This window comes from Etheostoma cragini, chromosome 16 (assembly GCF_013103735.1).
Source record: "Etheostoma cragini isolate CJK2018 chromosome 16, CSU_Ecrag_1.0, whole genome shotgun sequence".
Taxonomy (NCBI): domain Eukaryota; kingdom Metazoa; phylum Chordata; class Actinopteri; order Perciformes; family Percidae; genus Etheostoma; species Etheostoma cragini.
In genome coordinates, this window is record NC_048422.1 from 3,812,897 (window position 1) to 3,829,721 (window position 16,825).

General features: G+C 40.5%; 1 protein-coding gene and 1 long non-coding RNA gene across 2 annotated transcripts in view; one reads left to right on the plus strand and one right to left on the minus strand.

Moving 5' to 3' along the window:
- Positions 1 to 16,096, minus strand: part of LOC117959241 — an 18,304-nt gene extending 2,208 nt beyond the window's left edge. The window contains exons 1-2 of the long non-coding RNA XR_004659899.1: positions 16,085 to 16,096; positions 3,319 to 3,323 (exon numbers count right to left, since the gene is read on the minus strand). This is a non-coding gene — a long non-coding RNA (uncharacterized LOC117959241). The remainder of the gene's footprint in view (positions 1 to 3,318; positions 3,324 to 16,084) is intronic.
- lmo4a (LIM domain only 4a) overlaps positions 1 to 16,825 on the plus strand; it is a 24,136-nt gene that overhangs the window by 4,188 nt on the left and 3,123 nt on the right. The window contains exon 2 of the mRNA XM_034896243.1: positions 9,809 to 10,056. Coding sequence (XP_034752134.1) covers positions 9,809 to 10,056 — 248 coding nt within the window. The remainder of the gene's footprint in view (positions 1 to 9,808; positions 10,057 to 16,825) is intronic.

The window sequence follows — 16,825 nt, forward strand, 5'->3', positions numbered from 1 at the left end:
CCATGGCCTCAGATTTAGAGGTGCTGATCCTCATCCCAGCCGCTTCACACTCGGCTGCGAACCGATCCAGTGAGTGCTCAAGGTCACAAACCGATGATGCCACCAGGACCACATCATCCGCAAAAAGCTGTGCTGCAAAAAGGCCGCTGTGTTGAATGTAAACAAGACGCTGCTTGGTTGCTTCTCTATGGTCATCGTGTTAAACCCACCAATAGCGCTCCAGGTAGATAAGCCAGTTGATGATTGGTTCCCGCAAAATTGTGAACAGAAACAGGAGAATTAAACGTGCAGGTTTCCAGGGGCTGCAAATCAAATCGCCAGCAGAGCGGGCGAGGCTTACCCAGTCTATCATCAGACCACTTTGCAAACTAAAATTGTCGGATGCAGCCCCAATAATTTTGAAAGACAATGAAATAAAGACAAAAGTCACTATCATCAGCAAAATGTACTCAAAGCATCAAAAGTGAAAGTAGTCGAGTGTTGATCTTTGGTGTGTCTCCTGATTTCACGCTTTGAGAAGTTCCTACGTCTGAAACACATAAGTCCTAAAATAAAATTAACTTTACTGAAAATGATTTTTAAACATGTTTGTCAAAAGAGACTCTACATGTAGACAGCAGTACTTCAAAATGGGCATTTTTCTACTGTCACGTGTCAACATGTCTTTTGGGAAAAGGGGTTGTGGACTAAAGTTAATATTGGAGTTGGATGTAATCTAGTCACAAGATAAATTATTGAAGTGTTGCTAATAAAAGCTATATTAAGAGAAGGATCTCAGAGAATTAATGCATCTTGGCCTTTCAAACCACGATCCATATATGGAGTGTTTTTACATTGGAGGAGGATCAATTTGTCTTTTCCACACTAGAAGTGTATAGTCTTTCTTTTTTCTTAATATTCTAAAGGTTGTCCTTTTTGGATATTTAAAGTAGGTTGATTAAGCAGTTGAGGTGGTTCGGGCCTCTGGTAAGGATGCCTCCTGGGCGCCTCCCTAGGGAGGTGTTCCAGGCACGTCCAGCTGGGAGGAGGCCTCGGGGAAGGCCCAGGACTAGGTGGAGAGATTATATCTCCAATCAGGTCTGGGAACGCCTCGGGATCCCCCAGTCGGAGCTGGTTGTGGCTCGGGAAAGGGAAGTTTGGGGTCCCCTACTGAAGTTGCTGCCCCCGCAACTCGATACCGGAAAAGCTGATGGATGGATGGATGATTTAGCATGTCAAGTGCAGTGCATAGAAGAATTTGAGATTCAATTCAAGTTTATTTATAGTCTGAAATCATAAGTGAAGTTATCTCGGGACACTCGGACACACACAGATAGAGTAGGTCACACTATAATTTACAGAGACCCAACAATTCCCCCAAGGAGGAAGCATTTGGCGCAACAGCAGCAAGGACAAACTTCCTTTAAACAGGCAGAAACCTCAGGGAGTTCCTGGCTATTGGTTGGTTCTTACATTATTCTTACCCCAGTTACATTTAAAAGAAGAATGCCATGGACTACTTATTTTTAACTTTCTGGATAGTCCCAAACTTAGTTCACAATATACATTATCTGTAAAAAGACTGAAGGAAACTGAGGCATTCAAGAGGGTAAAAATCAAATGCTTTTAATTTCTTCATCGCTACATCATTAAAACATGCCATTGCCTTTCAGCCAATAAAGGGTAACTATTGTTTTTTTCAACCTGTACCCTATTTTCCTGTGTTTTTGTGTCCCGACAACATTATGGAAAGGATTTCTAAGGAGGTTGGCCTTTCGGTTAAAGACTAAGATCCTAATTTTAAACATAAAGGAATCCGCAAAATTGGGTTCACAAAACCCACCAGACTATAAAACTAAAACTGTATAAAGCCGTTTTTGGTTGTCTTTCAACTTTTCCAACCATCACAACTCTAGTTTTGGTTGAAATAAACACATAGTTTACTGATTAGCAGCTCAATACACGCTCAAAGTATTTATTTTTAAAAAGGTGGGCGGTGTTCACCTATCATTGGACAACTTTGCAAACTAAAACTAAAAAGTCTTTCTCGGAAGGGATCCTTTCCATAATGTTGTCATACACTTAGAATATTAATCTGAGCCTGTCAGTTTCAAAATAAGCACTTTTGTGAAGGTAAATAGAAGCTGGACAATTGCTTTATTAACTTTTATTGTAGCACGTTTCTCCACAGCCGACTACAGCAATCTCACTAAATACTGGACCAACGTCAAAGATCGTTGTTCCCATCAGTCACTTAGACAGAAAACCACAGAAAAATAGGGTGGAAAAAATGGTAGTTACCCTTTAAAGCCTTCAATAGGGTAACAACAAAATGGTTGCCTTTGAGCTGTCTCTCATAGCTCTTTAGTAAGTGATCACATGGTCAATATGCAGCGGTAAAGAGTCACACACTTGGTGTCTACAGGTAAAGTCACATGACAGACCACGTTAAGCAGTGGAAATATCATCAATAGTCAAACAACATATAAGGAAAAAAGCAACAAACATTCATACGAAACAACTTTAAACCTAAACATTATCTGCATAGCATATTTTTTGCCTTGTTCAACTTAGTTGTCCATGCTTTAGCTATTTTTTGTATTTAGTCTATTTCTGAGTATGTCTTGATTGACTTAAAGCAACAAAAACCAAATTCCTTGTAACTGGATAAGGATTTTATCACAGAGCCATTTGGCAGATGTCTTGAAATGTCTTGAAATAGCACAAGTGTTTGCATGATGATTACAGTAGCTGGTCCTCTGCAATTAGTTACACACATGTCCAAAAATATTTAACTTTTTATTAAGGAAATGTTTGAGGTTTCACTGTTAGCGTACATGTTGTATTAAGGATTCATTAATTAAGGCCTCTTATCCTCTTTGGCTTAGCCTTGACTGCTGTATCTTCCCCTCAAAGGGAACACTCGCTAACTTTAATGGGGATGTCCAATCGGTACTGAGGGTGTATGGTTTTACTTATAATTTGGTACAAATGTTATGGCGCGAAAAGTAAGTGGTGCACAAATGCTTCATGTGACATTTAAAAATCCTCACCCCCTTTAGTTACCCACCTTAGTCATTGAAGAAATAAATTCCCCAGTGTGTGCTATATGAAGCTTAAGGTTGTTGGAGTCTGTGTACTCTTTTAAAAATCAGCCTAAAATGCCATATTATATAGCATTTTCAGGTTCCTACTTGTGTTTGTCCTAAAACATGTTTACATGCTTTAATGTTCCAAAAGTTTTTCTCATCCTGCCCAATACTGCTGCACCCGTATTCACTCTCTGAATGAGAAACTCAATTGGAGCACCTGTCTCTTTAAGCCCCCTTTTTGAAAAACCCAGTCTGCTCTGATTGGTCAGCTTTCCTTATAAGCGTTCCTGTTGTTGCTGTCTCCAAACAGTTGGTGGTGACACTCCACGATGTAAGTCCAGTGCAAATTTGAGTCATGCATGCATCACATTGCTACAAGTAGCCTACAAGATGCTAACAAGAGGCTTTGTAATGTCAACACAGTAAAAATGGACCTACTTAACGAAGTCTGTTCACTGCTGGCTACAAGTTAGCATCAAACACAAAAAGGCTGGCAGTTGAATGGTGTTTTGAGCTAACGTTAGCAATCAAACAGCCATAGATGGCTTAAAGTTTTTGAAATGACTGCTAGCTTAGCTACAAGCTAGCAATCAAACACAACAAAGGCTGTCACTTAAATGGTGTTTTAGAGCTAACGTTAGCAATCAAACAGCCATAGATAGTTAAATGTTTTTTTTAAATGATTCCCATCTTCTGTTATTGTTTGTAATGACAAAAGTTAAAAAATTCATGGATTTCACAAATTTCAGTATGACACATAATGCCGTAAACCATTTAAATCTGAGCATGCACAACTAACATCTGCACTCGTCCCACATCGGGCAGTGACAGGTGGCTTCAACGGAGTAAACAGCCGGACTTTGTACCGTGAAAACCACCAATAAAGGGCTTATAAATAAATGATTACACAACATACACACTTCAGTGTTAATGTGACCCGAAATTGGGGAGAAATCAACAACGATTACATATTTTCTTGCCGTTAGCATGCAGCTACTATAGTTAGCAGTGGACAGTTATAGAATATAGCTGAACTTTCTTCCATCAAAAATTGAAGGTAAAAGGTTTTTAAACCAAATACTACCCAACCGGATATGTTTCAGCACTAATGTGACTCAAAATTGTGGAGAATTGAACAAAATTGGCAGCCAAGATTAAAGGTTTTCCTGCCGTTAGCATGCATCTAACATTACTATAGTTAGCAGTGGACAGTTGTAGAACATAGCAACATTTTCTACCATCATAAATTGCAGATAAAGGCTTTTGAGCCAAATACTACACAACTGGACATGTTACATGTTGTTGTGGGGAGAAATGAAGACATTTGAACAACTTCTCTGTTGTTGTAGCTTGTAGCTACAGTACTTGTGGCCTGGATTTGACCTGAGGCCCTTTGCTTCATACTCTCCCCATTTTCCATTTTTTTTCACACTATGTTCCTCGGTCAGATAGAGACGAGGTTTAAAATGGCAAAAAATTCCCTTTTAACACTTCATTAGATGTGTCTAAGCATGGGACACCCAGACCGCTTCCAGCAACCAGCTGCAAGTGTTCGTATCCATATAGATGCTAGTGAAAACTGCAAGTGATTGACAAGAGGAGAGACAAACTGCAAGGTAAAAATATGTTTTCACATTGGTGAATGAGTTGTTGGATCCATCTAAAATTGCTCTCACTTCATTTCACTGGGGTGGGAGCTGTGTATGATGCAGACTCTGCCTGCTTTTTGATTTCATGGCTCATGATGTGCCGCCCAAAGGAATCTGGCACTGAAGACAGGAAATAGATGGGGGGGAGGGGGGCGACAAGTCCATTGAGGCTGACCTAAGACATCCTGTGTTCTCAGTATGAATCTAGTTGAACAACGATGATGTAGTGATTTTCTCTTGATTGTAACAGTGCTCTGAATATGATAGTATTCTGATGTCACAGCTGGCTAGAGTGAGTTGAAACAATGAAGCTCCACTAGCTTCTCTAACTCCATGCATGTCTCAGTAAATATCTCTTTTTACAATATTCACAAAAACTTGGCCAAATTGTCAAATGTCTATGGCTGATGGTAAATACATGTTTGTTAAAGGACGCTAAAGACGAAAATAAATCCAGACAAAGATAAGCCACATGACATACTGTTGAGCTATGTTCCAAAGGACATACTGTATTTTGTAGTTATTAAGGTTATTATTTACACAAAATGAATTAGTAAATGTGATTTTGAATGAAATTTCCCTACTTCAGGAACACAACCGGCTTTCTATTCATCAAAGCAACAACCAGTGTAAAGTTGATACATTTAGAATATTTATACAATCAGTTATACAATATTGTAAATCTATAGTATGAAGGAATTATTCAGGAGACTCTTTGGTTCTGTATACAGTGATTCCCAGGTTGAGAATTTACTTGTGGTGGTAGGTGGTGTAATTCGTAACAAACAAACAAAAAACTAGATTATGACTACATAACAACATCATTTAGAAACAGATACCTATTATTTACATGTAAAACCAACCAGACTAGAAGATGATACAGATAAAGTGTAGTTTTGCATTGTCAACTAAATCTTGTTTCTTTGTGAAATAAAATGTTTGGTTCAGCAAATAAAAAACCTGGTTAACGTTAACCAAAGCTGAAATATTGTATTTACAACTTAACCTTAAACCATTCTGCGCATGGTGGAGGAGCTGTAGGCCGTTGGTCTGCCTGTGTGTTATAAAATTACATCAATGATTGGGGAAAAAACGTAATTCTGATTTTATCCACCTCGGCGGGTATCTTTTGGGCGTGTTGCCCAAGTAGAACCTCTGTCTGGGAAACACATATTTAAAAAAATATATTCAAAATAGGAACTTACCGAGGAAAACATGCTTCCTTAACTAGCAGCTCTGCCCACTTTGCTGCTGTATTTGTTAGTAAGGTAGGCTCGTTGTGGATCCATCTATCAGATAGAAGTTGCTTTGATTCATTGTGTACTCTGATAATTAAGTACAATAACTTCAAATTGTACTTAATGCTATATTTGGAAAAGCACAAAAAGAAGTCTTACACTGTAAGTAAAGATATCATGCCTTGAAGTTATTTCAGCCTCTAAAATAAGAATGTAATGCTGTCCTGCTATTTTGGGAACACCAGTATTCAATGGTTTAATTTGTGAAGTAGTTCCCTTTTCACATCATTGAATAAGCCTCCACTATTAGGAAGGTTCTGTCCTGGTGCATGAGGCTTTTTGGTGGTTCTAATGGTGCCCTAACATGGTGTTCCTGTGGCTGATTAGAGCCAGGTGTCTACTCTAGAAAATGAGGGCATTGAGGGCAGCCTGCTTCACTGCAGAGGACCAGCTGCTACAATCTCAAATAATCTTGTGGGAAGGCTGGTCGTAAAGCTAAACATGCCCTTGCTGAAATAAGATGCTCTGGAGGACAAATTGTGCTGCTGTTGCTCATTCGGAAAATGAAATCTAGCCCTGCAATTATTTTCTGTTGTTGTTGTTGGCGCTTATTATAAATCACGGAAGAGGCAGTGCTGCTGACTCATTGCTGAGTAGCACACACTGCTATGGTTGTAGTGTGATTCAAAAGCAATATTATTCCCAGCTGTGCATGAAATCAGTTCAGTTTTGTAATGAAAAGTGAAGAAAGGAGAAATACAGTAAGCGTTGCCCAATGACATATGCGTAACACTCTTTCCACCGACAGCTATAGAAACAATGTTTATAACCATTTCATTTTGAAACTGTTTTACAATAACTTTATTTTTAACTCTGAATCAAGTGAACTATATTTCCAAAAAGGGTTCTGTCATAGAGCAGCCATGCTGCACAGCTTCAGAGAGCCTCCTCCTTAACAAGATATATAATCAAGTTAAAATAAGAGGAATTTGCAGTGTGTGTGTGTGTGTGTGTGTGTGTGTGTAAAAGGCTTTGTACCCCCCATGTAAATAGCCCCAAGCCTTTTACTTGGAAATTTCAAAACCGATCGATGAGATCTCATGCCAATAGCCACATTTAGAAAAAAACAGGACTGTGGTTCTCATCATCGGTCTGTGACCTTGAGCACTCACTGGATCGGTTCGCAGCCGAGTTTGAAGCGGCTGGGATGAGGATCAGCACCTCTAAATTTGAGGCCATGGTTCTCAGCAGGAAACCGATGGAGTGCTTTCTTCGGCTAGGGATTGAGTCCTTACCCCAAGTGAAGGAGTTTAAGTACCTTGGGGTCTTGTTCGCGAGTAAGGGGACCATGGAGCGTGAGATTGGTCGGAGAATCGGAGCAGCTGGTGCGGTATTACATTCTGTTTATTGCACCGTTGTGACGAAAATGGAGCTGAGCCAGAAGGCAAAGCTCTCGATCTACCGGGCAATTTTCGTTCCTACCCTCACCTATGGTCATGAAGGCTCGGTCATGACCGAAAGAACGAGATCCAGGGTACAAGCGGCCGAAATGGGTTTCCTCATGAGGGTGGCTGGCGTCTCCCTAAGAGATAGTCATCCGAGAGGAGCTCGGAGTAGAGCCGCTGCTCCTTCGCGTCAAAAGGAGCCAGTTGAGGTGGTTCGGGCATCTGGTAAGGATGCCTCCTGGGTGCCTCCCTAGGGAGGTGTTCCAGGCACATCCAGCTGGGAGGAGGCCTCTGGGAAGACCCAGGACTAGGTGGAGGGATTATATCTCCAACCTGGCCTGGGAACGCCTCTGGATCCCACAGTCGGAGCTGGTCGATGTGGCTTGGGAAAGGGAAGTTTGGGGTCCTCTACTGGAGCTGCTGCCCCCGCAACCCGATACCGGATAATCGGTCGAAGATGGATGGATGGAGGACTGTGGTTCTGTCTACATTCTCAGCCCAGTAAATGTACTGAGGATAAGATGGAAGAACTTGAATGAACTCTTGGTTTTCTTCTAAAGTGTTCCCTCAAATTAGACTCTTCACACAGGCATGGTCACACTGACTGAAGAACAGCACAGTCAAATCTTTGGATAGATCCAACATGACTGTAAGCCAAGATGTTTAAGTTAAGGGTTAGACGCTTACATTTTAAAACTCTGGACCCACGGGCTACTAACTACATTTTTCATAGCCCAAATGTAAACAGTTTTAACGTACACGTTCCTTCGAAACAAGTTCTTTCCCGAGGCTATTTTGCAGGGGCACCGTGGTTCTGCCCGGCACTTAGCACCGCCCCAAGACAAGTGTGTGGAGGAAGGTCTGGCAACGCGATACTAGTATCACGCTTAATAAGAAGAAATAGCTTAATGGAGATGGATAACTTTGTTGAGCAGCACTTTACTATTCTTTACACGTCATCAGCTCTACAACAACACTGCTACTGATTGGGTAGCTAAATTACCCAATCAGATGCTAGGAGAACTCAGGTAAATGTGAGGAAAATCAGAACACAAATACACATTGTAAATACGTTTTGGTAAATTAACTAAAATATACAAATTAACTTTAAATCTTACATCTATTTTAACCATACATTTAGCTAACTATTAAAACCGTTCATTCATTCACATCAAGCAAATCTGTTTATTCCTCAGATAGAAGTAGAAGACTATGGTCTCTTCAAATTAAAAAAGGATGATATGAGGTGCTGTCTTGTATGATGGGATATATTTACAGGTGTTTAAAACAGGTGTTGATGTCCCTCAGGTTGTAATTATAGGCTGTAGCCTGTCTTTGTAGGAATGCTGTATGAAAGAAGATATCTCCTACGAACGATCTGGAAAAAATATCTAATTGCAACGATTATTTACACATTTACAATTTGGGATCATTTTCATTTCAAAATACATTAAAATAATTTGTGATGTATTTTTTTGGTGAGGAGCTGCATCAAACAAAGATTATTTTCCTAAATACTATGTTGAATAGGATTTGTAGGCCGAGACATATTGCGCCTCTTGAAATTTGGATTTGGCACTAGTCCATTGGTGATTTCGATAAAGTTTGGAATAAATGTTTAGCCCAAATATCTCCAGGTGTTGATATCTTAAGGGTGTAATCATAGGCTGCAGTCTGTCTGTGTGAATCATGTATAAGCTATAGGTGTTTTCAACAGATATTACGCTAAAAACCTATCAGACCAAAATTAGAGTCAAACTGCTGTTTAATAAAGCTATTGCTGGTCAGGGGGTACATGGCTTAAAAACATAATTGAAATGGGGTACATTATTGAAAAAAGTTTGGAAACCACTGCTGTAGGGGGATTTCAACACCGGGGCGTAAACAGCTGCTGTTCTCGGAATTAGTAACACGGACGATGCATTTGCTTAAAACAGGTAGCCTCGTGGTGCATTCAAAGTTGTTGTAAAATACCCTTTTCCCATCTGGTGGTTGTTTTTGTCAATCAACAGCAATTTACTGGTGAAATAAGTAATTGGTATAAGTTATAGTTATTACATTATTATTAAATCTTTAATTTTGACCATATGGCCTAAGCAATGAACAAGTCATTCTTTAATAACATTCTATAAATTAACTTTATTAGGAAGTATCTGTTCAGGCACCGTTTTAAAAGTATCACTTTAGCAACAAGATTTGTCTAAAAAACCTTAAGAACACCAAAAACGTCAACTGCCGCATGTGCGTGCGTGCGTGCGTGCGCGCACACACACACACACACACAGAGACATTCACTTCAGAAAAGTCAGCAATTTGGAGCTGCTCAATCAAGGATCCACTATCTTGAACTATTTCTATTGAATATTTCCACTGTCCTGACTCAACCGTTTGTCTTCTCTTCTCAGGTTGCTATGGTGAACAGCAGGGTGGAGGCGCCCACAGTGGCAGTGATGGGCGGTGGCGGGGGGACAGGGGGCAGGTTGTGCGCAGGATGTGGCGGTCGAATCGCAGACCGTTTTCTGCTCTTCTCCATGGAGCGGTACTGGCACACGCGATGCCTCAAGTGCTCTTGCTGCCATGCTCAGCTGGGCGAGTACAGCAGCACCTGCTACAGCAAAGGAGGCATGATCCTGTGTAAGAACGACTACATCAGGTAAGCCCTGATGATCTCTGTATATGGTGGTCTATAAAATGTCCGAGCTTAGTGGAAAATGTCCATCACAAAAAGACAAAGGTGATGTCTTCAACAGTCAAAAACACAAAGATATTCAGTTAACTGTCACATAATACAAAGAAAGCTGCCTATGCGAACAGTCGCGAACCTGGAACTAGGTAATGTTAAAATACCATAGAGTATGAATCAATTATACAAGTAGTTGGTGATTCCTTTTCTGTCAATTGACTAATTGAATAATGACTCATTGTTTCAGCCTTACAGTGTTACGTGTCTGAACTAAGTGTAGTAACCCGTGAATCTGTTTTCTGAATTTGGAAAGTGAGAAAAATGCTTGCATGCATGCAAAATTGTCTACCAGTATGAAATACACTTTTAAAGTGAAGCCAATGCGAGAAATGCCTTAAACCTGCATTCTATCTCATTTCCTGCAGGGGGCGCCTCCACTGGAGTCTGTTTCTATAAAAGTTTATGAAAAAACAAATATCCTCCCTCTGTCTCCCCTTTCCTGCCATCCAACTATCCTATAACAGTGAAAGGCCAAACAATAGTTTCAAAAAAATAAAATACAAAAAGAAGTTGTGATGGCTGCATTCAAATTAGTTAGCTTACGTCTGTCAAATGTTGATCAAGTAACCTGCAGCTTCACCAAGCCTTGACAGGCAAGGTAGTGCTGCTAAAAAGGAGAAAGGAAGACCGAAGTAGCGCTACAGCGTGCAAACAATGGACACACACTGCAGGATATATACAGTATGCAGCCAATCAAAATTCTGGAAACATGCTCATTCTCAAAAACAAAGAACCCTGTTCATTCTTTCCTTTACCGCTTTACCACATCACAAACATCTCTGCAGCACTCTTTCATTTTGCCTGCTGAGTGAATAAGTGACATTTATTGTTTGTGACTGAGATAAACACAGCAGGGGAGGGAGGGAACCAACAAATTACAATTAGTTATTAATAAGAGAGTGGTTCTGAAATTAAAACCAAATGATGATGCTCAGGAATAATGCTATTGTAAACATGATAATGGTAAACATCAGGGTTGCAATTAACAGTTCTTTCCGTCAGCAATTGATCCGTTGATTATTTTACAGATTCATCAACTAGTTGTTTGGTCTGTAAAATGACAATCAGTGTTTTCCAATGCCCAATATGACATTCTGAAATGTCTTGGATCAGAATGTGATCATTTATGATCATGAATGACTCAAACCAGTTAATGGCTAATCAAAATAAAGTACTTTAAGATTAATTTAGTTGTTGAAAACTAGTAATTTAACTTGTGTAGCTCTAGTAAACATATGTGTATCTTGTGCTTGTGTTTCGCTCTTTGTAAACAGTGTGGCAGTTAGTGGGTATGTAGTCTCGCATTGCCAGACCTTCCTCCACAGCACTGCAGAGGAGGGTCTGTCGACATCCGACAACGGACATCAGAATAGAGTGACACCCGGTGGAATTTCCGACAGAACAAGAGCAACCCCAGAGGTGGAACGTCATGGATGTAGTGTCTATGAGGCAGATTGGTGTAACACAGATGGGGATTGTGTGGGTGCTCACATCTCCGGGGCAACTGCTGGACTGGATGTTTAGGCCTGCTGAGACACAGCACAATTTGTATGTCAGGCCAGTCAAAATATACAGTGGCTTTTAGGGCCTCATGGAATAAATAAAGTTATTACTACACCAAGTTTTGTAAAAAGATATAGTGTACAACAGTCAACAGTTCCAGTTCTACATCTGGTCCACAGTGAAATGGTTGAGCAATACAGATGTTTATTCAAGTGGCTCAGTGGCTGAGCGGTCGCCTGCCAATCAGAAATTTGGTAGTTCAATCCCTGCAGTCCCATGACAAAGTGTCCTTGGGCAAGACACTGAACCTCGAGTTATCGGAGTGTAAATGTGTGTGTGTTTATCTGATGAGCAGGTGTCACCTTGTACAGTGGCCTCGGCCACAGTGTATGAATGTGTGTGAACGGTGAATGGTTCCTGTACTATGTAGAAGCGCTTTAAGTAGTTGTTGAGACTAGAAAAGCGCTATATAGATGCCAGAGATGTTCAACTGCCAGTCCATGCAGTGTGCCCATGTATCTTTACCCTTTATGTCTGTGTTCAAAAAGCAGTTAACCAGTCTTTTTCCAGCAGACACAGTTCCGATAATGTTAGTTTTTTCTAGATTTATTTATAGGTATTCATACAAGCTTTAAATAAACCTACAGCTCTACAGAAACTGTGATCAAAACATGATACACTTGAAACATTGCTTCTGCTTCTGAAGCCAGGGCTGTAGTACTCGAGTCCAGTCTTGGACTCAAGTCCATTCTTGGACTCGAGTCCGGACTCAAGACCATTTTTCCATGGACTCGGACATGTCTCGGACTCAGTAGTATTTGGACTCGGACTTGTCTTGGACTCGGCCACTGGTCTTGCCAAATATGGCTTTTGGTCTCGACCGAGTCCAGGTGTCTTTATTCTGTAGATGATAATATTGGAGGGAAAGTAAAACACAGTTCAGGTGGGAATACTGTTTGGCTTTTTACAAGTTTAGACAGCTAACGCTACGCCAATGTTTGCTATTGTTAGCGCACCAGCGTTAGCCTAGCTTACTAGGTAAATATTACGGCTGCCTTCGGAGTTTCCTATATCTGCGTCCACGTTGTCAACATAAGACCTGTGGTGTTAGTGCTCCTTTTGAGCCATCATTTTGTTACATTAAATAAACTTTTCTCTTACGACATGGGTAGGTTTTTGTTACGTTATAAAAAAGCTAACTGGCAATAGTTAGCCCGTTTGTATGTTAGCGAGCATTAGCTAACGTTGCAGAGCCAGCTGTGTGTGTGTGTGTGTTCCCTATACAACGTCTTCCTGATGGATTTATTTTAAAATTCTGCAATTTGTCTCAAATAAAACGAACATATGTTAAATTACATTCTGTTCATGGTTGTTTAACCAAACTTTAATGCTTTCTGAAAATACATGTATTTCCTATTAACCCACGTCCAAATAACAATAGAATACAATATTTTTTAGGGAAGACATAAACCAACCATAGGGCTACACTCTGTAATACTGGTCACTTCATTTCTACACTACATCTGGAGGGAAGTTATGTTGTAAGTTAATTGTTCAAATGCTCAGTACTGGTACCTACTGTAGCAGTATTGTCTATGTAGCTATTATGAGTTATCACCATATGATATCAAGATGAATGGCTATACTCATAAATCCTGGGTGTTCTGACACTGTTTTTGCTTTTATATCAACAAATAACCCAAATTGATTGTCTTAATACTGTCATGCATAAGACCTTTTTTTCTGTCCTGGACTCGGTCTTGACTCGGACTTGAACCTTTTTGGACTCGGCCTTGACTCGGACTCGACTTGTCCTGGACTCGACAAAGGTGTTCTTGACTACAGCCCTATCTGAAGCAGAAGAAGGAATGCTACCATTTTGTTTCTGCTAGTATACTGTACACTAGAGATTTGCCGGTATACTGGTTTTACTATATACTGTGCTGAAACGTACTGATGTAACAATACTGCCACAATTGCAGCAAAGGGCCGCAGGTCGGGTTCAAACCCGGGCCAATGCAGGACTCAGCCTACATAGGGCTCACACTCCTACTGGGTGAGCTAGAGGTCGCCCCAAGTCCATCATTCTTAGTCACCCGTTTTTTACAGATGTGGATAACTCCAATTCTTCCTTAATTCCACCAGGAAACCAGCTTACAGCTGTATTTTCCTGCAGCCGACATCAGTAAACGAAAGAAAATTAAAGATTGACTTTTAAGCGCAATGTTTGTCACTAAGTTTAGTTTTCGTTGTCCGGCGGGGACCTTGAGAGAGTCTTTGGTTGAGGGTTTGCTGAGATCCTAAAGTGAACTGTTGGTGTTGACAGAAAAGACTCATTTGCTGCAGTAAGTTAAATGTATTAAGCTAAGACAATTTTTTTTTGCTTTGTTTACTTAATTTTTTTTGTGAACCAATAACGCACTATTATCTATATATAAGTATCGGATCGGGACTCTGTATCGGCAGATATTCAAAAATAAAAAAATCGGATTCTACATAGTATGAATTGTTTTTTATGTTTACCTGTAGCTTGACTATAAATTACTTGTTTGTTTATTTCGAGTAGCAATTTGTACTTCTGTACTGTCACTCAGTACTCAGGACATTTGGTATTCATTTATTTAGTTCAATGGCAGCGATGGTAGCCTGCATGGCTGACTGCTTGCAGAATGCAGCGCTCTTAATGTCTCTGACATGATGAATCCACATTACACATTTGCATTTTGTTTGGTTAACTAAAGATGCAGCTTGTGCTGCTCATTTAATCAGACTGCTCGCTGGCCCTGCGGAGCTGTCAGGTCCAATCAATTACATTTTGCACGAGACCCGCCAAGTTAGTAGGACCACCCAACCCTGAGCTGAGAAGGACTAGAAAGTGCTGACCCAAGGCCTGGTCAGGTACTCAGATTCTTGCCCTTCATGGCAGTAAAGCAGGATGAGATCTAACTGAGCTGTGTGTGTGTGTGGGATAATTAAGGAGAACATGAATCCTCTCAGGCGTACTCATTAAATGACTGTTTGGATTAAGATAAAAAATTCATTACTCTGTGCAGTCACTGAAGAGAGACACAGAACACCCCCACTGGTCAAGTAAGTGTCACAAGGCATCAGTTTCAAAAGAGGATGTAATGATGACAGAGGCTGCCTATTAAAACTTCAACCTGCTGCAGTTCAGAGGGAGACATGCTTCCAGCCTCTGCTAGATGAGCTTCCTCCACAGTGCTGCGGAGGGGGGTCTGGCCAGTCCACACAGCATTACGGCATAGGAGAAAAACTTATTCTGGATTACTGGCATTTCTTCAACCAATCACAATTGTTTTGGGCGCCCGGCGGAGTAATGGTGCCGCTGTAAAATAGCCTTGGGAAGGAACTTGATTTGGTGATATTCAGAAGTTGTTTTAGTCGTGTAATAGAAAACTCTTATTGGACCGCTAGCTGTCTGGATTCACCCTGCAGAGATCTGAGGACCAGGTAACCATAGTCCTCAGAAACCCACCGGAGGTTAGAACGCCAACACAAAGGAAGAGGAAGGGGACTTACACCCGTCTGTCAACTCTGAACGATATTACATTAATTGCTCTATGAAAGACATTAACAAAGACAAAAATTAAGAATAATAATTGTAATAATTATTTTTATTTTATTTTTATTATTTATGTTTTTGTCTTTCAGTATTTTCTTAGTTTTTGTTCACCATTATAACCTTGGTGCACGGCCATGCACCATGACAGCTTGCAGAGCCTTCGCACAAGAAAGGACAGCCGCGGTGACGTTATTTTATGGCGTGCGCACCTCTGCGGTAACAATAAATTAATTAAAGCTGCAAGCAGCGATGAACGGGCCCTCGCCTCTATGCAGGTTGGGCTACTGGCAGAGGCCAATCTTTGTGGCAGTGAATTTGCGCGGCACTCAGACGCTGCAAATAGTCACCAATGAAGATGGAACTCCTTGCTATAAGAATCTATGTCATAAAGTTCATTATCTGTTGAAGGGGCATGGGCAAACCACAGTGGGTGGGTCAAAGGATCACCAATAAAGAAAGAACTCTGTTGAGATCAATGACCCCTTATACAAGACTGTAGCGTAAACGGTTCGAATTTTAGGGACAGGGGCATGGCCTGAGTGCATGGGCGTGGTTAAAATGGGAGTCAGCTCAGTGTCACATGTATACCACACATTCAAAGTTTCATGTTAACCGGATGATGTTTGTCAAATAAGGCATATTTCCGGTTGCCAGCTGGTGGCGCTGGCTCCAAGAGTCCATATTGGCCTGCAGACGCCCTAAGGCCTGGACTCTTAGGGATTGTGGTAAATGTCAATGTAGCATATACGTGGGGTATATGTTGTAATATAGCAGATAGAAATAGCTATTATATACGATTGGGCTACAGAAGACAAAAGTTAATCTCATGGAGGTGTTGAAAAGATAAACAACCCAGAGGCACATAATTCAATTTGGTGTTGGTACCATGTATTAAATGAAAACAAAGACAAAACTATAACAATACCCAAAAATATTTACAATCTGCAGAAAAATTCAAAAGTAACATTTAAACAAACTGGAGAGTACTCAAATCAAAGTCAATTCATCTCACACACACACACACACACTATAAGACTAAGGTCTTTGTTCATGAGCCATGAACACAGCATCCGATAATGAGTATTGGCCAAGGATGCAAAGAGTCCATAAGCCACAGCTTAATGAATAGCTGTGTAAGTGTATGAATGAGAGTGGAGGGGGTGAGCAGAGCTACAACAGCCTCTACCAAACCATAGAGGGGGCGATGTTGTTGGGGCAGGTTCTGTTCCAAGTTGTACTAGCTCGCCATCAATTAGCCTGCAACTGCCGCACCTGGCCTGTATTCAATAAACAGGACCCATGGATTAGTCACTACTCATACATTTATTTACTAGCTATTTTTAGGTTCTATATTTTATATTCTATGTGTACACAATAATCAAAAATACTACACAAGTACTTGCCATTAAATTTTAATGTGACAGATGACAACTATACAAAATACTTGAATGCATGAAAAATAAACACCCATAATTAGGAGTATTCAAACATTTCATTCCATACAATTGTTGTCACTCAGTAGTAAATAAATCATTCAAATACTTAACCAAAGCCATAGCATTACAACAAAGTGCTAGGTTTGTATTACAATTC